At 48.8% G+C, this 25532-nt stretch overlaps 1 protein-coding gene across 3 annotated transcripts; it reads left to right on the top strand.

The window, feature by feature from the left end:
- Positions 1-16016: 16016 nt before the first annotated feature.
- EPHX3 (epoxide hydrolase 3) lies at positions 16017-25054 on the top strand. Of its 3 annotated transcripts, none has more exons than XM_075577289.1 (8): positions 16017-16264; positions 19527-19830; positions 19937-20022; positions 20098-20255; positions 20447-20575; positions 21280-21383; positions 21784-21932; positions 22364-25054. In XM_075577289.1, the coding sequence occupies exons 2-8, from the start codon at positions 19561-19563 to the stop codon at positions 22596-22598; spliced, it is 1131 nt and encodes a 376-aa protein (XP_075433404.1). In that variant the 5' UTR covers positions 16017-16264; positions 19527-19560; the 3' UTR covers positions 22599-25054. The 3 variants fall into 3 exon arrangements, with proteins under 3 accessions (XP_075433404.1, XP_075433406.1, XP_075433405.1); XM_075577291.1 differs by having other exon boundaries at positions 16021-16264; positions 19527-19803; XM_075577290.1 differs by lacking the exon at positions 16017-16264 and adding an exon at positions 18233-18464.
- The last annotated feature ends 478 nt before the right edge of the window (positions 25055-25532 follow it).

Genomic DNA, 25532 nt, shown 5'->3' with positions numbered 1-25532 from the left:
CTGATTACAAGCATATATTTAATTAATATTTATAGTCTACTTACTTTACTTATAGTCTGTTGTTGGTACAATTTAATACTCTTTAAGTCTATTGTCCATATAATCCATAGTGAATAACTATTTGCGTTGTTTTTATATTCATACATTGTACAATCCAGCAAGTATTTAGTTTGTCAGTTCAGTCTTTGTTGAATCAGCTCTGGCTTATTCTAGCATTCCTAGATACATTTACTTGGACTACAGACTATTTAACTGGCTGTTTGTATCAGCCTATCTTGCCCTGATGCAGTCACGTGCTGTGACAAAACGCGTAGGGACGTGGTGACATCATCATGTGTGGAGGTTTGCGAGGAAGTCCTGTGTCTCCAGCAGTCTCAGCCAGCTGTGTTACGCCGGTGCTGCCCGCAGACCAGACCCGTCCCCTGAGCTGAAGGGGGAAGTGGTAATACACGCACCCGCAGCAAAGGGAGCGTGTCCGGAGTGTGGTATAAAGTGTTGCCAGGCCAGGTGTAGTAAGGTAGACAATACTTGCCGGTACCGGTTGTAGAGATAGAGTGATAAATGCCTTGCCGAGGTCAGGGAGTGGAGAGCGGAGATAGGTCGTAGTCCAAGCCGTGTTCAAGGGTTACCAGAGTGAGCGTTGTCCAAGGAGTGCCGAGATCGAGAGCCAGAGGGGGTAGTTGTACAAGCCGCGTCAGAACCTGTGAAAACACTGAGAGAATCCAGAAGTACTTCCATACAGGGACTATGTCTAGCAAAGACTGAGAGCAGAGAGGAGCTAGATAAAGCAGGAAGGTCCAATTAGGAACGGAAGTGGGACAGGAAGAGCTACAGGGAGACACTGCAGATTGGTGCAGGCATAACAGGCCAGGTGTGTCTTGTTGGTAACCTGAGTATGCCCGTGCGGTGTGCGGGGGCGGAGCCTGAGGTCCGGGGGACGGGAAGAAGAGTGTGCAGACTGAGCGTGCTCCGTAACGTGTGTACGCGTGTGGACAGAGCCAGTGGATGGTGCAGGTGTGCGCGCAGGAGGGCGTGGGCGCGCCCGGCGCTGAGCAGAGGAATCGCTGAGGGGAGTGATCCCGTGACGGCGGCAGGGGCGGGGAGCCGTGGAGGCCGTTAAGGCAGGATTGTTTTGTGTGTCCAGGGACTCCCTGTGGGGAGAGAGTGCTCTGTGTGGGGAGCGTGGAGAACGCCGATTCCTGACAGTACCCCCCTCTTCAGGAACGGCCTCAGGACGGTCCATGAACGGTTTCTCTGGAAACTTTTTCCTGAAGGACTTAAGAAGGGCCAGGGCATGAATGTCCTTTAAAGGTACCCAGGATCTCTCTTCAGGGCCAAAGCCCTTCCACTGCACCAAGAACTGGAGCTGGCCCCTGGATAGGCGAGAATCCAAAAGAGAGTGAACTTTGTATTTCTCGTTATTTTGGACAGTAATGGGGTCCGGTTTACGAGTCTGATCCGGAAAGAAGTGACTGGAGATAAATGGTTTTAAGAGAGATACATGAAAGACATTGGGAATCTTCATACTGGGTGGTAGTTGGAGCCGGAATGCCACGGGATTGATTTGTTCACAAATAGGGAAGGGACCCAGGAACTTAGGTGCCAGTTTAGGAGATGGTACCTTGAGGTGGATATTCTTAGAGGAGAGCCATACCAAATCCCCTGGTTTGTAATTGGGCGCCGAACGACGACGACGATCGGCCTATAGTTTCGTTCTGCGGGAGGAGTCGAGAAGGGTAGACTGAATCCTGGACCATGCGGTTTGGAGGGAAGAAATGCGTTCATCTACAGCTGGTACTCCAGAAGGAATGTTGGGGATGGGAAGACAGGGAGGGTGGAACCCATAATTTCTAAAGAAGGGCGACTCCCGGGTGGCCTCGTTTTTGGTAGAATTGACGGCATACTCTGCCCAAGAAAGGAGTTGAGCCCAATCATCCTGGAAATCGGATATTATTTATTTATAAAATATTTTACCAGGAAGTAATACATTGAGAGTTACCTCTCGTTTTCAAGTATGTCCTGGGCACAGAGTAAAACAAATAATACATGGTTACAAATACAGTTACATAAATGAACAAGGTATACATTTATATACAAGACATTGCATGCACAGTTAAAGAAAATATATATTATGAGCTTATGAAACAGTTACAGACCAGATTAAAGTGTGAGACAGCCTTAGATTTGAAAGAACTTAAGCTGGTGGTGGATGTGAGAGTCTCTGGTAGGTTGTTCCAGTTTTGGGGTGCACGGAAGGAGAAGGAGGAACGTCCGGATACTTTGTTGAGTCTTGGGACCATGAATAGTCTTTTGGAGTCTGATCTCAGGTGATAGGTACTGCATGTGGTAGGGGTGAGGAGCTTGTTCAGGTAGCTGGGTAGCTTGCCCAGAAAGTATTTGAGGGTGAGACAGGAAAGGTGAACTTTGCGCCTAGACTCTAGTGATGACCAATCTAGTTCTTTGAGCATTTCGCAGTGATGTGTGTTGTAGTTGCATTGGAGAACAAAACGACAAATTGAATTGTAGAGGGTGTCAAGTTTGCTAAGGTGGGTTTGAGGAGCCGAGCCATATACTATGTCTCCATAGTCAATAATTGGCATTAGCATCTGCTGTGCAATACGCTTTCTGACCAGGAGACTTAGGGAGGATTTGTTCCTGTAAAGTACCCCTAGTTTGGCATAGGTCTTGGTTGTCAGGGTATCAATGTGCATCCCGAATGTTAAGTGGGAGTCAAACCATAAGCCCAGGTATTTAAAACTAGTGACAGGTGTTAGGGTGGTTTTAGCGTTGGTTCTAATCAGGAGCTCAGTCACTGGAAGCTTTACAAATTTAGTCTTGGTCCCAAATACCATTGTTACAGTCTTGTCAGTGTTTAAAAACAGTTTGTTTTGGGAAATCCAGTTTTCGAGTCTCAAAAAGTCAGACTGAAGTATGTGAAACATCTCAGGTACTTCTCCAGGGATTGATTGATTCTCTCCGTTTGTCCATTGGACTGAGGATGATAGGCGGAAGAGAAAGAAGAAGAGATGCCCAATCTCTTCGTGAAAGCTCTCCAAAATTTGGATACGAACTGAGAACCTCTGTCAGAAACAATGGATGAAGGGATCCCATGAATCCGGAAAATCTGCTGCGTAAAGATATCAGCAAGGGCGGGGGAGGTGAGTAATCCTTTAAGTGGAATGAAATGGGACATCTTCGAGAACCTGTCCACGACCACCAAGATAGTGTTCATTCCTCTGGACCTGGGCAACTCCACGATGAAGTCCATCGAAATGTGGGACCAGGGTCGGTCGGGAACTGGAAGAGGTAACAGAAAACCCTGAGGCTTTTGACGGAGAGTCTTGCTTTGAGTGCACGTGGGGCAGGCGCGGGTAAACTCCAAAATATCTTGAGACATCCTTGGCCACCAGAAATTCCGACGAATGAAATCAGTAGTCTTCTTAAAACCTGGATGACCTGCAGATTTAGAGGAGTGACCCCAAGACAGGACCTCTGGAACAAATTTGGAAGGTACGAAGCGTTTGTTGTCGGGAACGAGCAAATCCTTGGGAATGCGTCTCTGGGCGTGCAAAATCTTATCAAGATTCTTGAAAGAAGACGTGGCGAGAATCCTTTCTTGTGGAAGGATAGTCTCCAAAGGTTCATCTGGTCTCTCTTCAGCAGAATGTATACGGGAGAGTGCGTCTGCCTTTACGTTCTTGGTCCCGGGGATATAGGAAAGGTGAAAATCGAATCGAGAAAAAAAAAGAGCCCAACGAGCCTGTCGTGGACCAAGGCGTCGAGCGTTTTCTATGTAAAGAAGATTCTTGTGGTCCGTGAGAATAGTAAACGGCTCTTTTGACCCCTCCAGCAGGTGTCTCCACTCTTGAAGAGCCATCTTCACGGCCACGTCATAATTCCTCTCGGCAGACGAGAATTTCTTGGAAAAATATGCACAGGGATGTAACTTATCTTGAGGCGTGGGTCTCTGAGAAAGAACGGCACCAGCGCCGCAATCAGAAGCGTCGACCTCCAGGACGAAGGGAAGTTCAATGTTGGGATGACGGAGAATAGGTGCGGATATAAAAGCTTCCTTGAGTGTCTCAAAGGCGGAGATGGCCTCGGATGACCAAGCACAAGGATCAGCTCCTTTTTTGGTGAGCGCAGTGAGGGGTGCCACAATGGTAGAAAAATTACGTATAAACTTACGATAGTAATTGGCGAACCCTAAAAAACGTTGTATGGCCTTGAGAGAATTGGGTCTTGGCCATTCAGTGACTGCTTGAAGTTTACCAGAGTCCATCATAAACCCCTCATCGGAAATGATGTACCCCAGGAACGGAGTAGAGGTCGGATGAATGGTGCACTTCTCCAGTTTGGCGTACAAATGGTGTTCACGGAGACGGGAAAGGACGTAGGAGGTGTGGCGTATATGGTCCTGGAGATCTTTGGAAAAAATCAGGATATCATCCAAGTATACAATAACAAAAATATTGAGTACCTTACGAAAGACGTCGTTGATGAAATCCTGGAAGACAGCGGGAGCATTACACAAGCCGAAAGGCATTACAAGATACTCGTAGTGTCCACTACAAGTGTTGAAGGCCGTTTTCCATTCATCCCCCTTCTTGATGCGCACCAGGTTATAGGCACCACGTAGATCCAACTTGGAAAAAATCTTGGCCCCCTGTAATTTATCGAACAGTTCGGTAATAAGGGGAAGGGGGTAACGATTTTTGATAGTTATGTTGTTCAAACCCCTGTAGTCGATGCAAGGCCTCAACGACCCGTCCTTTTTCTTGACGAAGAAAAACCCAGCCCCTGCTGGGAAATTGGAGTGACGAATAAAGCCTTTCTTGAGATTCTCCTGGATATATTCATCCATAGCGTGAGATTCTGGTAACGACAAGGGGTAGGTCTTGGACTTGGGTAGGGAGTAACCTGGAACCAGATCGATCGGACAATCATAAGTCCTGTGTGGCGGTAGAAGGTCTGACTGTACCTTATTGAAAACGTCCTGGAATTGGTGGTAAACAGAAGGTAGAATAACTTCGGGAACAGAGGTTGATGAGTCTTGTCTGACCTCGGCCTCCAGGAGATGGGAGCAGAGGAAGTCCAGTCAATGAGAGGATTGTTAAGCTGTAGCCAAGGAAGACCAAGGGTGATGGGTATCCCAGGAGCGTGAATGGCATCGAGAACTAAGATCTCCTTGTGCAGATGTGAGGACAGAAGCAAGGGGGCCGTCTCTAAGGAGATGTGGGCCGGGGTAAGAGGACGTCCATCGATACCAACGAGTGCGATGGGAACCTTCTTCCTCACGAGCGGTATGCGGTTTAACCTGGCGAATTCAAGGTCCACGAAGTTTCCTCCAGCTCCTGAGTCAATGAAAGCGGCGGTAGAAGTCTTGAACTTATCGCCTGAAAGGGAGACTGGAAATGTAAGTTTCTTAGGGAGTTCATCTTTATGAAGGGGACGTGGAGACATTACACCCGGGGAGAGCCCCTCTGTACTCACTGGGTGTTCCCGTTTCCCGGACGCAGTGGACACTCCCGAACCAGATGTTCCATGGATCCGCAGTAGAAACACAATCCCCCGGCGTGGCGGAACTGCCATATCGGTGTGCAGATGCGTTGTACCCCCAATTGCATTGGCTCTGGCAACTCCAGTGCAGGACGAAGAGGTGTGGTAGCACTTGGGGGAGCAGGAGTGCTGCTGAGAGTACTGGAGAACGTAACTTGAAAGTTATGGAAGCGAGTGCGCTGATGCTCTGAGCGGCGTACCTGGATGCGTTGGTCCACTCGGACGGCCAAATCAATCAGGACCTCCAATTGATCCGGCCTGGATTGGCGAGAGAGTTCGTCCTTGATGGGATCTGCCAGGCCTTGTCAGAATACGGAGACGAGAGCCTCTTGTCCCCAGTTAGTCTCGGCTGCTAGAGTCCGGAATTCCACAGCATACTGTGTCACCATCCGCCGTCCCTGAGTGATCTGGAGGAGAGAAACAGATGCCATCTCCCGACGAGCGGAGGAATCGAATACTCGTTGGAACTTGGCTTTAAATGCCGGGTAATCTTGGGAAAGGTCAGAACGTCGCTCCCAAACCGGGGAAGCCCAAGCCAGGGCGCTGCCAGTGAGAAGGTTATAAATGTAGGCTACCTTCTTGCGATCAGTATTGTAGAGATGGGGGGCAATTTCAAACTGGACCTCACACTGGTTTAGGAAACCCCTACAATCTTGCGGTTCACCTGCATAAGGCTTGGGGGGAGGAATCCTTACATCCGAGCTGCTAACTACGTTTGCGGAGTGGGGGCTTACATCTGGCAGGGTCGAGATCGGTACCCTGTCTGAGAGTACTGCGACCTGGCGTGTAAGTGCCACAATTTGATCTGCCATGGCCTGGTTTTGCTGAAGCAGATTGGAGAGAAACTGTTCAAGTTCGGTCTGGCCTGCGTCTTGTGGTCTCGACATAATGTTACGCCGGTGCTGCCCGCAGACCAGACCCGTCCCCTGAGCTGAAGGGGGAAGTGGTAATACACGCACCCGCAGCAAAGGGAGCGTGTCCGGAGTGTGGTATAAAGTGTTGCCAGGCCAGGTGTAGTAAGGTAGACAATACTTGCCGGTACCGGTTGTAGAGATAGAGTGATGAATGCCTTGCCGAGGTCAGGGAGTGGAGAACGGAGAAAGGTCGTAGTTCAAGCCGTGTTCAAGGGTTACCTGAGTGAGCGTTGTCCAAGGAGTGCCGTGATCGAGAGCCAGAGGGGGTAGTCTTACAAGCTGCGTCAGAACCTGTGAAAACACTGAGAGAATCCAGAAGTACTTCCATACAGGGACTATGTGGAGCAAAGACTGAGAGCAGAGAGGAGCTAGATAAAGCAGGAAGGTCCAATTAGGAACGGAGGCGGGACAGGAAGAGCTACAGGGAGACACTGCAGATTGGTGCAGGCATAACAGGCCAGGTGAATCTTGTTGGTAACCTGAGTATGCCCGTGCGGTGTGCGGGGGAGGAGCCTGAGGTCCGGGGGACGGGAAGAAGAGTGTGCAGACTGAGCGTGCTCCGTAACGTGTGTACGCATGTGGACAGAGCCAGTGGATGGTGCAGGTGTGCGCGCAGGAGGGCGTGGGCGCGCCCGGCGCTGAGCAGAGGAATCGCTGAGGGGAGTGATCCCGTGACGGCGGCAGGGGCGGGGAGCCATGGAGGCCGGTAAGGCAGGATTGTTTTGTGTGTCCAGGGACTCCCTGTTTTGGAGAGAGTGCTCTGTGTGGGGAGCGTGGAGAACGCCGATTCCTGACAAGCTGATTCTCCAATTGCCGATACCCCCACTCTAATCGAAGAAGACCAACTTAGGTATCTGTGACACTCTGTGGGGTGACGCTAGCTCGTGGCAGGAGCTATATGCGGCCATTAAATGGCAATCAGGTGCAATTAATCCATCTTGGACTCCTCCACCCCTGTTGATGACTCCCTAACAGAGATTTCTCTCCAATGTATTTGTTCTTTTAATATGCTTTAAGTGCAATTCCTTGGGACTGCTTGTTATAAATAAATGTATCCCTTTTATACACAGTTATACGCTATGGAGCCTGCTTATCTTTGTTTTTTGTATATATATATATATATCATGTGAATGTGCTCACAAGTGATATTCTTTATTGGCTATATGCTAACGGTGGAGGTTTTTTGTCGCCTTCTTCACCCACCATAACTTTAAAAAAATAAATATATATATCATATATATATATATATATATATATATATATATAAAACAGGTGTTCCCCCACCCTATGGGAGATTTCACTGTTGCCTGGAGTTGTTGTGCAACTCACCTGCTAGGCTTACAGGATAATGAGTGTCCGCCGGTGTTAGTTGGGGACTAACAGGATAGGCTTTAGGGTTCTTCTCAGTTCATCACTTGGTGCAGCGCCTCCATCTCCAGCAGGCCCCAACAGAGCTGTGTGCAGTCCCTGCAGGAAAACCCTCTTGTACTCCTCCTGATAAACTGCAGTTAAAGGCAAGCGTATATAAAAACAGCAACCGGTCTTTAATACTTTTCAACAGGATACAGCATACAACAGGTACACTCCTTCAAAGGGGACGCTGGCTCAACCCCCAGGGCTTGAGGCCCTAAAGGTTTATCCTTAGCTCCCCTATTCCCTGGTGGAATAAGTGGTAGTATCCACTCCCCTGCGGGAGGGGAAGAAACGTGGCCAGTAGATAATTTTATTACAATGTAGCAGTGTTTCCCCCACCCTCTGAGAGATTTCCCCGGCTACCAGGTGTGCAGTGGTGCTAAGTACCAGTTGTCTCACAGTAGATCTGAGATTCCGCCGATGTTGTTCGGGAAACAGGACAGGCTTTAGTGGTGATAGCTGGTTCTCTCTTACTTTGGTGTCAGCGCCGGCATCTACCGCAGGCTCCAGGAGTGCTGGATGCAGTCCCTGCAGAAGAACTCTTTCATACTCCCCTAGACAGACTGCACACCCAGGCAGGAGTATATTTGATAACAAATGGTCTTTATTCTTCACCATACATAGAGCACCGTATACAGGTAGCACTGGTCTCCAACCTCTGGATGGTCCCTGGACTCACACCCCCAGCCATGGGCACCAAGGGCGGCCCTAGCTCTTTCTCTACTCCCTGGGGGAGGAGAGGGTATGGTTCTCACTCCCACTCTTCAATGGGGAGGGCATAGTAGGTGACAGAGCCCTGTCCACCTCTTCTGTGAGACCAGTCTCTCTCAAAGGGGAGAGACAACTGAAACAATTTGGATCTGCAGCCCCTTAAGTACTGAGGGAGAGGGTTCAAGGCCTGAGCCCCTTATTGGGCAGTACATAGGGTTTAGCCTGCCTCCCACCTTGTCACTCAAGGGACCTGCTTGCTGTGGGGTGTGACAGTCATAGACTCTGTATATGTTAGTAGGAGGTTGCATTATGCCTGCTTTCCAGTATGTGATGAGATAACTCCACTAGTAAGACATGCCACAGTTGATCCTAATTAAGTGAGTTCATCTGCTTTAAAAAGGGGAAGAGTAAATGCATCTGGGGCAGCAGTCTCTCTCACACACAGAGGAGAGCTGACAGACAGACCCAGGCTACTCAGACTTATGCTATCCCGAGGGGAATAAAGCTCCCAGGTAAGGAGCCAAGTGGTATCACCAAATATTGTTGGTCTGGTGTAGTTTAGCTAACCAGCCGGGTAGATAGGTTTAACCTTGTTTAGTTAGCTTCCCTAATGGGGATAGGCTTTTGTTTTTTTATGTTTTTGTTTCACTTAAAGGGACAGAGCACCTATTGTTTTGTTATGTTTATGGACAAATAAAACCACCAGCAAATTATTTCGCTAGAAGAACTGTGTTGCCTCCTCACTGACCACGGGCATCCTGCCACAGGGGAAAACCCTGGATTGGGCCTAACACTGCCTGCACTGATACCAGGACTTACATGTCAGGCAGAGTAGATCAGTAGCCAAGCCGGGCATGGCTACAACAATATTATATTAAACAATATTATACTCCATTACACTTATATAGCCATGGCTGATCTAGCAATCTTTCTCCCCCTCCTGTCACGTAAGTCCCAGTAGATACAGGCAGTGACAGGCTATCCTATGGGGTTTACCCCCCCCCCATCATGCTGACTTCATGAGTGACAGGATTGGAGGTGACACAGGAATCTGTGTGCAGCCAATACTCTTTCAGCGGTAAAGTGGAGCCACACCCCTCATCATGACTGGCTCATCCGGAGCCTGATCACTGCTTGGTCCGTCCTACCCCTACTTTTTGTTTCACCGAGGGGAGGAGCAAACGCGTTATACCAATGCAGGACTTTGTTTCAACCATGGGAGGAGCTTGCCACACCCTGTTGAGCTTCATTTTTGCGGAGCTGTGGAAGAGTGAAGAGCTGCTGCTAATCATCTGCCTTTCTGCCTTTATCTACCTCATCTACTCTGAGCAAAAGATCATGTCAGAGCTGGATCTCACAAACTATTCTCTGCCAGGAGGCTGTGGTGCTGCTGGAGGTCCGGAGGAGTCCCGCGCCGGAGGAGAACATCAGCGCTGCCCAATACACAACCGCTGAGGACAGGACCAAGTCTGATGACATCTCATATCTTCAATTGGGTGAGATGACATCATCTTCTACCCGACAGGAGTCCGCTGCGGCCTTGCTTGAGGATGAACCTGGCGGAGCCCTGTTTTCCGTGCCGTGGGGTGAGTCACTTCCAGTGCAACTGGAAGTGACGTCACTGCTGGTGCCGAGCATGGGCTTGTCTGGGACTTTCGCGAGCTTGGCCCTTGCCGATGACGTTTAAAAAGATGGCCGCCGTATCAAATGCGGAACCTCCGTTGCTACCCACTGGAGAAGGTGCCGGACTGTGCTCTTCTACCCCTGTTCCACTACAGACCCCGACTCAGAGAAGGAGTCGTCGTGGATCTTTTCACAAGATTCTTGTACCATCCCCTAGAGGTCGTGGCCAACCTACCGGTATGTTCACTGGATTGGTCATGGACACTACTAGGCCCAACTCATTGGCCCCAGTTGTTCCTGCCCCGTCACCAGTTCTGGCATCAGCCCCTGCACCTAACCCAACACCATCCACTGGGAGTAAAGGGAAGGCCAATCCTGTGCGATACCTACTGGATCTTCCTGGGCCCATACCCTTAGCTCCTAACCCCAGTATTTCTGCCCCTGAAGCTGCCACTTTTGTGCTTACCAAGTTTCCTTGCGATAAATTGTCTCCGGTATGTTTATGGACTTGAGGGACTGGGACTTTGAAGGGAAGGATGGGTGGTCATCTGGTTCTGAGGGTGAAATACCTTATTTTAGTCGCATTCCTGTGAATAGGTCTCCCAGGTCGTTTAAGTCATTTAGGGACACATCCCTATCCCAGAGATCTGCTACTTCTGGTCTGTCCACCCAGATTAACACATGGTCCACATGACTCCAGGAAACCCCTTAATTGGTGGGACCCAATGTTCAAGGATTATGCCCCTAGTCTAAATAGAACGAGACTGCTACTGGTAAATGGTTCTATTGTGGATCACTGGTGGGAGGAAGGTCAACTGTCCCAGGAAGAAATAGCAGAAACCCTCGCAAGAAAATGGGTGAGATAAATGTGGGAGTGAGAATCCCCAAGGGCCCCTCCATATTCTACCAGGAGGTTGAGCTCAGTGGACCTCAGTTCTGGGTATTACCTGGTCAGGGACATGGCCATAAAATTCAAAGGCTAGGTAGAGCTGACCGAGCTATTTTCCATAGATACCGCCAATCTCATGGATACACCTTTCCGTATGTACCTGAACCCATTATGGACGATATAGATCAACACCGTCACGAGTGGTTGAGGTTAGCAGTCATCGAGAATCTTAAAACCAAAATGAGTGAGGACAGATTTATTAAGGATGGCAGGGTTAGTTCTGTAATGGGAGGAATGGCTCGTGGGCACATGTGTTTTCCAAGACAGAGCAGGGGTTAGACAGTGCCCTGGTCCTCCTAAGGTGTATTATATCTGGACCAAGTTGTTCAATGGGAGGGTGGTCAAGAAGCCTGACCCTAAACATTGTAAGTGAGGGTTCCCTGTTTCTTCCCGTTGGAAGAATAGTTAAGTAATTATCATTGCTGTAATTCAGTGGATGATGTGGGAATGGTCTGTATAACTGTGCAATGGTTATGTTATTCATCTGCAGTAACCTGTTATGTTTTGCAGGCTTCAGGTTACTGGATGGTGCCCAAATTGGATTCCAGTGGGGACATGGGATATTTCACCTAAGGGGAGAGTATAGCCATGGCTGGTCCAACTATCTTTCTGTCCCTCCTGTCACGTAAGTCCCTGTAGATACAGGCAGTGACAGGCTATCCTATGGGGTTTGCCCCCCCCACTCTCATGCTGACTTCATGAGTGACAGGAGTGGAGGTGACACAGGAATCTGTGTGCAGCCAATACTGGTACAGATCCTGGGCCCGTCCCTTCTGAATCTCAGGAAGGAAGTGTCCAAATTGTAGCTTGAAGTTCAGCCTTTCGGGGTGAGACCTTCAGTTCGACCTTCCCCTCCGTGGGGTGAGGAAGTGCTATTCCAGCTCCTCCTGGAGCTGGGGAGGGAAGCAAGAGCCGTGCAGAAGCACATGGCCTCAATTATTAACGGCTGGCCAAGCACCATCCAAGGGCCTGAAACCCTTCTCCAGAAAAAGGCAACGCTGTTATACCATCACGCAGTGGCTGCTATAATAAAGACCTAATTGATATACTCCTGGCTAAGTTGTGGTCTATTAGCCAGGGGTATTGGAGCAATAAGAACTGTCATGGTAGGGACTGCTTGCATCTTCGCTGTAGCCTACTATGTCTGGAGGCGCCGTACCACCCTGAAGAGAACATAAGGCCGCGCTTATAGTGCCGGCGACGCGATCGATGATGTCACCCGTCGCCGTTTGCAAAAGTTGTACTTGGGCTGCAAGGCCAGCGACATCATAAAAGGGCAGGGTAGAGGCACGGAGCTCCCGATTGTCCGCAAGGGGAGACCGTCGCCGAAAAAATCAAATAACAGTGACTACCAGATTTTTGGTAGCTCTGTCGCTTTGTCGCGGTCGCGCCTATAAGCGTATGTGACGGCGACAATGCATTTGTTTTGCCGCGACGGTGTCGTCGCAGGCACTATAAGCGCAGCCTAAGGATCACTGTAAGCCTGTCCTGGGCCCCACTCCATCACGGACATCTCAGCTCTCTTGGACCCTCACAGGTATGCACGCACCAAGACATCAGTAGTAGCAGCAACATGTTTCCAGAGGGGGTGAAACAGGGATGGCGGGGACAGAGTCCACACCCCGGCGCCAGAGACTGTTGCATTGACAGGTTCCGGTGCTGTCTGTCAGGGGATAGGGTCAATTGAAATACAATTCGGGCAGAGAGATGATTTAGGGGGGGGTGGGGATAAGATGATGATGATGATGATGATGATGATGAGGGGGGATAAGATGATGATGGGGGAAATGATGATGATGATGATGGGGGAGATGATGATGATGATAGGGGGTGATAAGGTGATGATGACGGGTATAAGATGATGATGATGATGAAGGGGGGATAAGATGATGATGGGGAAATGATGATGATGATGATGGGGGAAATGAGATGATGATAATGGAGGAGGGGGGGAATGAGATGATGAAGATGGGGGGAAATGAGATGATGAAGATCTGGGGGGGGGGTGGAGTAATATGATGATGGGTAGGGTGACCAGATGTTCTGGTTTTGCCGGGACAGTCCCGTTTTTTTCAGTGCTGTCCCGGTTACTGGTCCATCCCGGAAATGTCCTGGGTTTTCTCTCTGATCCTTTTTTTAGCCTGTCGGCGGCGGTGCGCGGGGGGACGGCGAGGAGGAGGATGCGGCAGCCCGGCCGGTGAGTATTTTCTGCCGCCGGGCCGCAGGGGATTGGATGGAGGAAGCGGGGGCGGGGCTTTGAATGCCGGGCCGCAGGGGATTGGCTGAAGGTAGGCGGATGCTGGGGACGGGGCTTTGTCAAAAAAAGCAGTCGCAGGGGCGACCGCCTGGCTGCTCGTTCTCCCCGGCTTTCCCTCCCCCGGCACTCAAGCACGTCCGGCCCTTCCCCGGCACTTCAGCCTTTCCCCGGCTCTCTCTCCCATGGCAATCCAGCCCAGTCCCCGGCTCTCCCTCCAGCACTTCCTCCGGTCCCCGGCTCTCGCTCCGGTCCCGGCACTCCAGCCCTCCCCCCAGCACTCCGGCCCTCCCCCTCGGTCCCCGGCTCTCCCTCCAGTCCCAGCACTCCGGCCCTCCCCCCGTTCCCCGGCTCTCCATCCGGTCCCGGCATTCCGGCCCTCCCCCAAGCACTCCTGCCCTCCCCCCCCAGTCCCCGGCTCTCCCTCCGGCACCCGGACCCCGGCTCTCCCTCCCTCCGGACCGGCACCCCAGACGCTTGCTAGCAGGGCAGCACCTCCGGTGCCTGCTGCGAGTGAGCGCGTGCCACAGCTTGCCGCCTCCTACCTGATCAAGCCTCCGCAGCCACCTCTGCCGAACCATAGCCGCCTGAGGTAGGCATATGGGGGGAGATGCAGGGGGGGAGATACATGGGAGATGCAAGGGGGGGGGAGACATGGGAGATGCAGGGGGGGAGACTAGGGAGATGCAGTGGGGGGAGATGCAGTGGGGGGAGACAAGGGAGATGCAGGGGGGGACATGGGAGATGCAGTGGGTGGAGATGGGAGATGCAGTGGGTGGAGATGCAGTGGGGGGAGACATGGGAGATGCAGGGGGGGACATGGGAGATGCAGTGGGGGGAGATGCAGGGGGGGGGGAGACATGGGAGATGCAGGGGGAGATGCAGGGGGGAGATGCAGGGGGGAGACATGGAAGATGCAGGGGGGGAGACATGGAAGATGCAGGGGGGGAGACATGGGAGATGCTGGGTGGGGAGAGAGATGAGAGATGCTGGGTGGGGAGAGAGATGAGAGATGCTGGGTGGGGAGAGAGATGGGAGATGCGGGGTGGGAAGAGAGATGGGAGATGCGGGATGGGGAGAGAGATGGGAGATGCAGGGGGGAGAGAGAGATGGGAGATGCTGGGTGGGGAGAGAGATGGGAGATGTGGGGTGGGTATTTGGGGATGATGATGATTTTACCTGTGCAGCCCAATTTTTTTAAAAAATGTATGGGGGGGTCTTTTAAAAATGTATTGGGGTGGCAGGGGTCTTTTTAATATGTACTGGCGGGCGGGTATTTTTATTTTGTATTGCGGGGTGGGTTTTTTGGTATGTATTTTGAAGGGATTGAGGAGCAGAGTGGGGTAATTGATGGGAAGGTAGGGGCGAGTGAGAGGAGACAGGGGAGTGAGTGAACAAAAGAGGGAGTAAGACGGGAGATAAATACATGCGAGGCGGGAGGGGGGAGAGTGAGTGAGACGGAGGGGAGAAATTCATGGGTAGAGGGTGGGAAATAGAGGGGGCTCGTGAGGTGTGAAATTAACCTAAATCCGTGCTTATAGTGCGCGCGACGGATGACGTCACCTGTCGCCGCTAGCGAAAGTTGCACATTGCTGCGACCAGGTCTTTGGTTCAGAGGCTGTCACATGTGGCGACAGCCTCTGAAAAATCAAATTTGACCGGCTTCAGAAATTCGCGCCGCCAGCATTGCGCTTACTATAAGTGCACGCAATGGCGGCAATACATTTGTTTTGCCGCGGCGTCACGTCCCCGGCACTATAAGCGCAGCCTAAGGCCGTGCTTATAGTGCTGACGCCATGCTGTGGTCACTGGAAAAATCAAATTGAAGTGACTTCCAGCAACTTTCAAGTTGACATGACAATGGGATGCATTATGGTGATGAGGCATCACGTGATGCCACATTGTCATGGCAATATGTCACCGCCTGACGTTAGTGTCTCGTTGTCATGGCAACGGGGGGCGTGACGTGATGTACATTGTTTTATAAATAATTTTTTTAAGTGTCCCGGTTTTTCATTTTGAAAATCTGGTCACCCTAATGATGGGGCCACCATTGTGTCAAGTATTTTTGGATAAGACACCTGGCAACCCTATATTTAGATTATACTATGTTATATTCACTCCTGCTTTATACATACTTTATATGCTTTATACATACTACACGCTGCACAAAGTAATGCGGCAGAATTTATACATACTACACGCTGCACAAAGTAATGCGGCAGAATTATTAATTCATGTTTTACACACACTGCCTGCACAGAATAATGCATGGGGAGTATTAATTCATACTTTATACACACACCCTGCACAGACCAATGCAGAGGGAGTATTAAATCTAGCACTGGCTGTGGGAACATAGCAAGGCCTCAGGTTGCCATGGGGGAAGAGGCCTGGCGTTGCTATGGTATTTGATTGCCATGGTGACCACAGTCTCTGAAAATGCAAAGGAGTGGGACCGTAAAAGCAAGTACTCTACGTTCATAGGGCAGCAGTCTCGTCAATCTTGCTGGGTGACAAACTAAGCCCCGCCCTCTCCCGCTGTTGAGTGGCTGCAGATCCGCCGCTCCCAGCCAATCAGTTTCAATATCATCCGCTTTCCCCCCCCCTTCCCTGTTGAACTTTACTCTACTGCGCAGCCAAACATTGAGGCGCTCTACCTACCCTGCTTACACCCGCTCCTTGGCCACTAGAGAAAACCAATAGAAGTGAAAAGACCGTATAGTGGGAAGATAGACAGTTCGGGAGGCCAATTATATGGCTAGAAGAGAACTGGGGGCAGTGCTTATGTTGTGCCCTCTGTAGAATAGCCCCAGCAGACATAAGCAGAGGAGGCAGCAGGTGGTAAACTTATTATATGTCAATGGAGTTACAATTTGCACTCACACTCCATAGAATATATATATATATTCATATTCTCACACCCACTCACACATATATTCCCTATACACACGCTGTATATGTGTATAGGGAATATATGTGTGAGTGGGTGTGAGAATATATATATATATATATATATATATATATATATATATATATATATATTATACACACACACATGGTGTATAGGGAATGTGAGTGAATATATATTTATATAAACACACACACATATACAGTGTATAGGGAATATATATGTGTGTTTCAATATATATATATATATATATATATATATATATATATTTCGTTGTTTTTATTATATATACACACACACACACACACACACACACACACACACACACACACACACTGTTCGACAAACCTATACATTTGCACGCCCCGGGCGAGTGGATTTAACATGGTGGCGAGCTCCTATTGGCCCAAGCAGCACACGTTTGGTACTAGGTGGCGAGTAGATTTTTTTGTTCGGCGAGTACATTTTTTGGTGATTTGTCGACCACTGTGTGTGTGTGTGTATATATATATATATATATATATATATATATATACATTATTAAGGTTATGGTGGGTATAAAAAGTGACAAAAACCCTCCACAGTAAAGCAAATAGAAATATTACTGTATGCTCATTTGCATGTCTTAGACAGGTAAGGCTAAGGCCTGGTACATAGAGGATTCAGCCGCGCTCTTGCTCTGCCTCGCCTGCTCAAAATGGAGCTTTTTCCTGTCCTTGCAGGTGAGGCAGTGAGTGCGCTCTGGGGACGGAGGCGGTATCAGAGGCGTGTCAGGAGGCAGAGCGGGAGGCGGGGCTTGTCCCTCGCTCCCATTGGATGTGAGCGGTCACGTGACCGCTTCCCTGAGCGGCAAATTTGAAACTTGCCTGTCTCGGCAAAGTTTCTGAGCCTCCGCACGCATCAGCACGCATGCGGAGGGGGAAACTATAGCCGCGCTGATGACAGATGCAGGGGGCTGGTGCATCTGCTCAGCCCGGCTCAGCAAGGCTGAAGCTACTATGTCCCAAGCCTAAGTCCCCGCTAGTGCTGAGCGGGCGGCGCTTGTGGAGGAGACTTGCATATATAGATATATGTAAGTCCCTGCTCATGCATTGCGCACGGCGCTCATGCGCGTGCACACATGCTCAGCTTACATAAACAAAAAATCTATACTTATCGTGTGCTCAGCTGGCCCGCAATGTCCCTCCCCCGCGTCTGCGTACAATAGGACACCCGGCGCTCATAATTGAGCGCTCTCCAAGCATGAGTGCGCTCAGCGCCAGCGGGGACTTAGCCTAAGGCTTAGGACATGGTGATATGAAGAGCGCTGGGCAGCGCTGATGCTCATGCTCTCCTGCTCAAGCAGGAGATTTTTTGTGTCCCTGCATGAGCGTCAGCGAGCGCGCTTGTGTTCCCGGGTGGGAGGCGGGCCTGGAGGCAGAGCGGGAGGCGGGGCTAGCGCGCCATGTCACGGCACCAACGTCACGGACTGCCATTGGCTTCTGGCAGTCACGTGACCGGCCCTGCGCTTCCCTCAGCGGGAAAACTAAAATTGGTCTGTTGGCTGAAATTCCACATGCCTGCACGCCTGCGGAAGCGTAAGCGAGCCCCTGCTAAAGCCGCTCTCATTGCGGCTGCAGGGGCTCAGTGCCGAGCGTAAGCGCGCCTCAGCACGGGTCAGCGCTCATGCCCGAGGCCTAAGGGTTGTTCATGTAATGTGAGCTTGAGACAAAAGGTGGCACTGTGTGCTCATTTGCATGTCATTTCCCAGAATCCCTTGCTGCAGTGGAAGTGCTATGTGCTGGGTGATAATGGTGAAAGGCGGGTTGCAGACCTGTCTAAGACATGCAAATGAGCATTCAGTAATATTTCCATTTGCTATATATACACACACACACACACACACACACACACACACACACACACACACACACACACACACAGTGTGTGCTCATGTGAATGGGAATATATAGACACACACACACACACACACACACACACACACACACTGTGCTCATGTGAATATATTTACAGTGTTTAGGGAATATATAGACATTAACCTGTTAGACATATTACCTCCCAACTTGTCTCAACAGGCAGTGTTAACCGGAGCTACATTTACTGGAGTGATATGAGAAATTTCTACTATTGGTAATCACCCAGCATATTATAACTCTGACCACTCAATCATTTGGGCTCACTCCTCACCCCCATAATCCCTGTGGGGACTCACCTTATGATCTAAGTGTGTGATCATAGCCTATATATTTGGCAGTGATAAATACATATGCCATCTTAATAGGAAACCCTACACAGTTTTCTTTCAGCGCAACGCTTTAGGTTTTAATTATGTTTCCAAGTACTTTAATAAAATGTAATTGTTGTATATATTAGTAGAGTTGAGTGCATCAATAGGGATCCTTCCTCTCCCACATACCTTCACATATAATTATCCCTGATAGCACCTCTCTAGAAAGTTAATATTCACAGCTGAGCAGGAATCTTCCCTCCCCCATTTCCCTCCCTTTATGCAATATATAGACACACACACACACATACACACACACACACACACACACACACACACACACACACACACACACACACACACACACACACACACACACACGTTTTATAAATCACCGGCTGCATTTACTGTAGAATATGTATAGTACTGAGTATAAGGGGAAACTAAAATTGTGATATATCTATATAGTGTGTGTGTGTGTGTGTGTGTGTGTGTGTGTGTGTGTGTGTATATATAAACACCCAGACCTTTTAGTATATAAATACTAAATGAATTAAATGATATAGTTCTTTGCGTGTATAATTATATTAATCTAGGTTGGAAGAAGTGGTGCTGGCTGTGCTTACAGCCCCCACTGGCTTTATACATTTTTGGTAATGTGTGTTACAGTAGGGTTTATATTTTGTGCATATTTAAAATATTTTATATAATTATATTTTAAATATGTTCGAAATATAAATACTAGAATCTATCTATCTATCTATCTATCTATCTATCTATCTATCTATCTATCTATCTATCTATCTATCTATCTATCTATCTATCTATCTATCGTGTGATATGACAGCAACCTGAACCAATCAGAGCTCTGTGTGGGGAAAATCTCCCTACTGATGTAACCGTAGTGCGAAACAAGCATGAAACCTCTGGTTGTAAACGCTACGTTCTGATGGATTCCTACACAGGTGCCTGCTCCTGAGGAGTCTGTGAACCGGAGCCATGACGCAGTATGTGTCCCGTCTCCTCCTGATGGTTACACGGGCTGCCCTGCGAGTGTCTGGAGTCCTCTTCTGGGTCCTTGTGTACGTAGCGGCTCTTCTATCTATGGTGTCCTACCTGCGCGATACTCTGCGGCTCGTGGCCAGGGGCCCACTCAAAGCATTTCGATGGAGACCCCGCAGGACAGCTCCCCCCTGCCTGATGAGCAGCAAGCATGGGCAGCATGGATTCATCAGGATCAAGGTGCAAGATGTTCTGCAGAGAGAGAAGGTTAAGGGGGGTAGACGGCGCTGTGCAAGGAAAGGGAGACTTGAGGGTTGAGTGATGCAAAGCGTGGTCAGGTAACGCTCTCTCTGTTTCCTGGTCGGCTGCACAGGATTCTGGGATTCGATTCCATTACGTTGCTTCTGGAGACAAAAGAAACCCATTGATGCTGCTCCTTCACGGCTTTCCTGAGAACTGGTATGTTCTCTCACTAATGCATATACAGACTCTCCTCTCTTAATAACCCCCACCTCCCCCTTCCCTTTGAGGCAGGTATTCCTGGAGGTACCAGTTGGATGAGTTCTCTCGCGGGTACCGCACCGTTGCCGTCGACCTGAGAGGATTTGGGAGTTCAGACGCTCCCCCCGACCTGCAGGATTACAAAATGGAGACCCTGCTGGGGGATGTGCGGGATCTGATCCAGGGGCTGGGTGAGAGATAGATCTGGTGTTGAGAGGTAGCTGTGCGTACGTTATACTGACTGCGGTGTACGTGTGTTACTTTGACAGATAGCTGTGTGCGTGTGTTATGCTGACAGCTGTGTGCATGTGTTATATTGACCGATGGCTGTGTGCGCTTGCATGTTTTATTGACTGACTGACTGCTGTGCCTCTTCCCACAGGTTACTCCCGCTGTGTCCTTGTCGGACATGATTGGGGGGGTACCCTGGCATGGACGTTCGCTGTCCGCCACCGTCACATGGTTACCCGTCTCATCATCATGAACGCGCCTCACCCATCAGCCTTCCAAGGTAATCCACTGACTAAAAGAGCTGATAATCTAATGCAGGGAGAGGGAATCTACTGACCCGCAGAGCTGACAATCTACCGCAGAGAGGGTATTACTGACCAGCACAGCTGACAATTTATAGAGATCAAGCCACTCAGTATGCAGGGGATCTAGTGGCAGAGGGTACACAGGATCTGGTGACACACGGATCTAGTGGCAGGATATACAGTGGATCTGGCCACTTACGAATCTGGTGTCAGAGTGCACATAGGATCTCACGACTACAGGGAGGTGATTTGCTGAAAGGCGACCTTGTGACAGTGGAGATCCAGGTCACGGGGATTGTAGGAGATTGTTATTTAGGGATCTGGTGACAGGACGGGTATCTGCCAGCTTCAGGATGTGGGGTCGCCTGTGTTGTTATCTGCTTGTCAAGGGGTCTGCGGATTGAGCAGGGGTCGGAAACTCCTGTTCTTAAGGGCCACCAACAGGTCAGATTTTCAGGATATCCCTGCTTCAGCACAGATGGCTCAATTGAAGACTGTGCTGAAGCAGGGATATCCTGAAAACATGACCTGTTGGTGGCCCTTGACGACTGAAGTAGCCCACCCCTGCAATAGAGGATACGGTGATGAGATCTGGTGACCCATGGATCTGTTGGTAGTCAGTAGAGTGATCACTTCCCCCTCCCCCCCCCTCTCTCTCTCTCTCTCTCTGTATCCTCAGATTATGTGCTCTCTCATCCTTCTCAGCTCTTCTCCTCTCGCTACGTCTTCCTCTTTCAGCTGCCGATCCTCCCGGAGATCCTGCTGTCCATGGGGGACTTTGAGGTGAGCGATACCTGTGCTTGTGACTGAGAAATGGCCATGAGTCTGAGTGAGCAATAGCCATGAACTGACAGATGGCTGTGACAGAGAAGGCAGATTGAGAGCAGTGTCAGATAGCTGCGCACTGACAATTGTGACAGAGAAAGCTATACATTGAGAGCACTGACAGATAGCTGTGACAGAAAGCTATGCATTGAGAGCAGTGACAGAGAAAGCTATGCAATGACAGCTGTGACAGAGAAAGCTATGCACTGACAGATAGCTGTGACAGAGAAAGCTATGCACTGACAGCTGTTCAGTGACAGTGATAGCCAGGACAGAGATACTGTAGATGTGACATATATAGCAGTGTAGTGACAGCCACGTAGTGTGATATAGCTGTGCTTCTCACTCTCCCCCGCAGTATATAAGGAAGCCTCTAACAGACAGGACTCTGGGTATACAAAGCGAGGAGCGGAGGCTGAGTGAGGAGGAGACAGAGGCCTTTATATACTACCCATCCCAGAGAGGAGCACTGACACCTCCCCTCAACTATTACAGGAACCTGTTTGGGTGAGAGGGGTCGACAAAGTTACACAGGGGGGACCTGTGAGTCTGTCCTTCCCCCCCACAGGGTTACACAGTGACACAGAGCTGTGAATCTGTCCCTCCCCTGCAAGGTGACAAACAGAAGGGAGCTTTGAGTCTGTCCCTCCCCCCCGCAGAGTGACACAGTGACAAAGACAAAAGAGAGCATGAGTGTCCTTCCTCCCCACCGCCCCGCAGGGTGACACAGGCAGAAGGGAGCTATGCGTCTGTCCCTCCCCCTGCAGGGTGACACAGTAACAGACACAAGGGAGCTATGCATCTGTCCCTCCCCATGCAGGGTGATACAGTGACACAGACAGAATGGAGCTATGGGTCTGTCCCTCCCCCCGCAGGGCGACACAGACAGGACTTATCACCCTGACCTTCCTACTTCAGTGTGACACTTGTGTCCCCAGGTTTTTCCCGGTGAAGGCTCAAGACGTCCTTGTCCCCACACTGCTCCTGTGGGGAGAGTGTGACGCCTTCCTAGAGGTCAGGATGGTGCAGGAGATGCAGCAGTACGTGCACGCCCCCTTCCGTGCAGAAATCATCCCCAGCGCCAGCCACTGGCTGCAGCAGGACAAGCCTGAGGAAGTCAACAGTATCATGAGGGACTTTCTCAGGCAGGATGGAGCTGAGCCCAGGAGCTGACACTCTAATGTGTATAAAGATACCGGAAGCCTGGCAGAGATGAGGCTTCTATATGTGTATGTATGTGTGTGTGTATATATCTATATATAGATATATATGTATATATCTATATATAGCTATAGCGCAGGTACAGCATTATGTATATATATTTGTATATATTATTTATAATGATATATAAATTAGTATGAGTGGGTGTTTATAGAGAGAAATAGGTTATTTGCCTAAGCTCTATATTTTAAAATTAATTTAAACTACGGAAACTCCATCCTATAAAATAAGACCCTATAAAAGTCCTTTTGTATAAATGGAATATATACGATTTGAGACTTTGTCTTCTAAAGTTAATAGAAACATTTGTTTTAAATAATTACTAAAATAATATATGATTGTGGTGATAAATGTTATTGTGAATTATTTTCATAATAACTTCAATAAAATATATATTTTTGCTGTGATTTAATATTTAATAATAATGATATTTAGTTCTATTTATCACATTCCCACTACTATAGGGCCCTGCTTTACAGCGTTCCACTCATACAGCGTTTCTCACGGTATATCCGTATTCATTAGGTTCCGCGCTTGTTCCGTTTTTCCGGCGATATTCAGCATGACGCACTCAGCAGCTGAGTATCCGGCTGTCACTAAGCAACAGTTTTAGCGCGTGCGCAACTCCTTGTCAGATGCCATTTGTCAGCGAAACAGTCGGTTTACAGCTCTGCATCTCTGTTTTCAAAGGTACAATACAGTGCAGTAGGGCCCCGCTTTACGGCGATTTCCGCTTTACGGCGACGGCCTGGAACGGAACCCGTCGTTTGAGCGGGGCCCTCCTGTATTTAACAAAATCACTGCCTGATACCCATAGACAGGGCTCGACAAATTCTAAAAAAACAAACACTCTCCCAAAACAGTCACCACCCCCCCCCAAAAAACTGTTACCCCTCCTCACGAGTCTTACCTGCAGTGTCTCCCGCCATCTTCCTGCTCCCTTGCAACTTGTGACTGTCTCCCCTGCAGCTCCTGTGAAAATGGCTACGCGGCCTCGAATGACGCCGTGTTAACAAAATGCTACATGGCGTCAAGACGTTACGTGGTGTCAAGTTGTCATGGCAATTTGACGTCACGTAGCGTCCCGTCGTTATGGCAACGCCGCACAGCCATTTTCACAGGAGCTGCAGGGGAAACAGTCTCGAGTTGCATGAGAATGCCAGGTAGATCCCGCCGCAGGTACTCGACAACAGGCAAAATGCACTCGCCCCAGTATAGTAGAAAAAAAAAAGCGAATCCAGGGGTAACTCCCATAAAAATAATGTATTTGTTTATTTGCTCACATGGAATACCAGCAGGTAAAAAAAACGCACCTACACATTTCGAGCCGTAGCTCTTTGTCAACACCTTGTCAGAGCTACGGTTCGAAACGCGTAGGTTTGTTTTTAACCTTTTTTTTTTTTTACCTTTTAGTTATCAATGTGAGCAAATAACCAAAATACATTTTATTTTTATGGGAGATATCCCTGGATCGTGATTTTTTTTTCTACTATACTGGTTGTGCTCCGGTTTTTCATTCAGATGACATTGAATCTTCACATACGGCATTTGTGCTGCATTGCTTGAATCTGCCAGGCCTCAGAGAGGGTGTACAACAGGTAGGCAGTAGCCTTTATATATTGTTGCCCCTCTCATCTATAGGATATTGCTTAAGGGAGGTTGTTCTCTTCTCTGCAATATGTGAGGATCCTTGGGACCTTATTAGGCGCTTATTCCTCCCCAGCATATCATAAATTGCCTTTTGTTATCCAAATTATAAGGCTATCATGACTCGTATCTTGGGAAATGTTTTCTTGAGCTTATATGTAGTTTCAGCACCATTTCATACTGGACTCCATAGGGAATATACCCTGCTATAAACACACAGCGACCCTCCAACATTTGCCAAATTAAAATGGGTACACTTTAGTTCTGCTGTCATTGTAGGAGACAGGAAGTCCGCATTTCCGAGGAAGGTACCGTAGCACATTCAATGTATTATAGTCAAAGATCATTTTACTAATAAAACCTAGAATCAAAAATAAATAAAATCAGTGCGACTGGATTAAACCATGCATCATCTTGTGTATCTGGTCATTTGGGACCTTAAATGGATTTGATAAAGGATTATTAGCCAGCGTGGATGGAGCTATTAAACTCAAGCCTCATGTACTGTAAATAAGCCCTTGTCTCTTATCATACGTCTGCGATCGGTTGAGACCCTGAGTTCCGGTTCACCGAGCTCCTACATGCAGCGTTCCTCTGTTTCCCTGGCCCGTGTTGCTAGTAAGTGCCTCATAAAAATGTCAGCCTCCAAATTTCTTCTTGAGAAATCACCGACCGTGTGTGAAATGCATAGGAGGTTTCTGGATATTTTTTTTAAAGATGTGTTGTTGAGCATTTTCCAATAAATGTGATTTTGTAGTAAATCTGGTCTTTTGGAAGTCCGTGGCTTCGTGCAGTTTAGTTTGGAAATAATTTTTCTATACTAATCAAATCTGTGTGTTTCAAGATTGGTATAATCTGGAATGTACACAAAATAGAAGTTGAGATAATATCCCCATAACCTGCTGATCATTTGTCGTATCAGCCATTGATGTTCAAGTTACTATAACTAGCTGCAGGCTCTAAGCTTCAACTATAGAAGACAGAAAAGCCCAAAGCTACATCCAATATGACAAAAATACACAGTGAAATACCTATACATCTCTTGAAAAAGGGTCATTTAGTTAAACCCTTTGGCAAAAGCGTTATAAGCCTGCAAGCCACATCAAGGCATGACCATTAGCAGGTCCTAACACTACCTGATTACAATTCTCATTTACCTCTATTTGGAGGTAGAATTACCACAGTGGATCTGTCCAAATACCGTAACATGAAAAAGACCTGCTAACTTAAAAAGAGGGC

Source organism: Ascaphus truei, chromosome 20 (assembly GCF_040206685.1).
Source record: "Ascaphus truei isolate aAscTru1 chromosome 20, aAscTru1.hap1, whole genome shotgun sequence".
Lineage (NCBI taxonomy): Eukaryota > Metazoa > Chordata > Amphibia > Anura > Ascaphidae > Ascaphus > Ascaphus truei.
The sequence above is the reverse complement of the archived record's forward strand: the minus strand, read 5'-3'. Positions and strand labels throughout refer to the sequence as shown.

Bases quoted from the DNA above. Each gene is read 5' to 3' on its own strand.
- EPHX3 (XM_075577289.1), top strand. From the start codon at position 19,561: ATGACGCAGTATGTGTCCCGTCTCCTCCTGATGGTTACACGGGCTGCC. The intron at 20,576-21,279 runs GTAATCCACTGA...CTGTATCCTCAG, and splicing joins TCACCCATCAGCCTTCCAAG to ATTATGTGCTCTCTCATCCT. The intron at 21,384-21,783 runs GTGAGCGATACC...TCTCCCCCGCAG, and splicing joins TGTCCATGGGGGACTTTGAG to TATATAAGGAAGCCTCTAAC.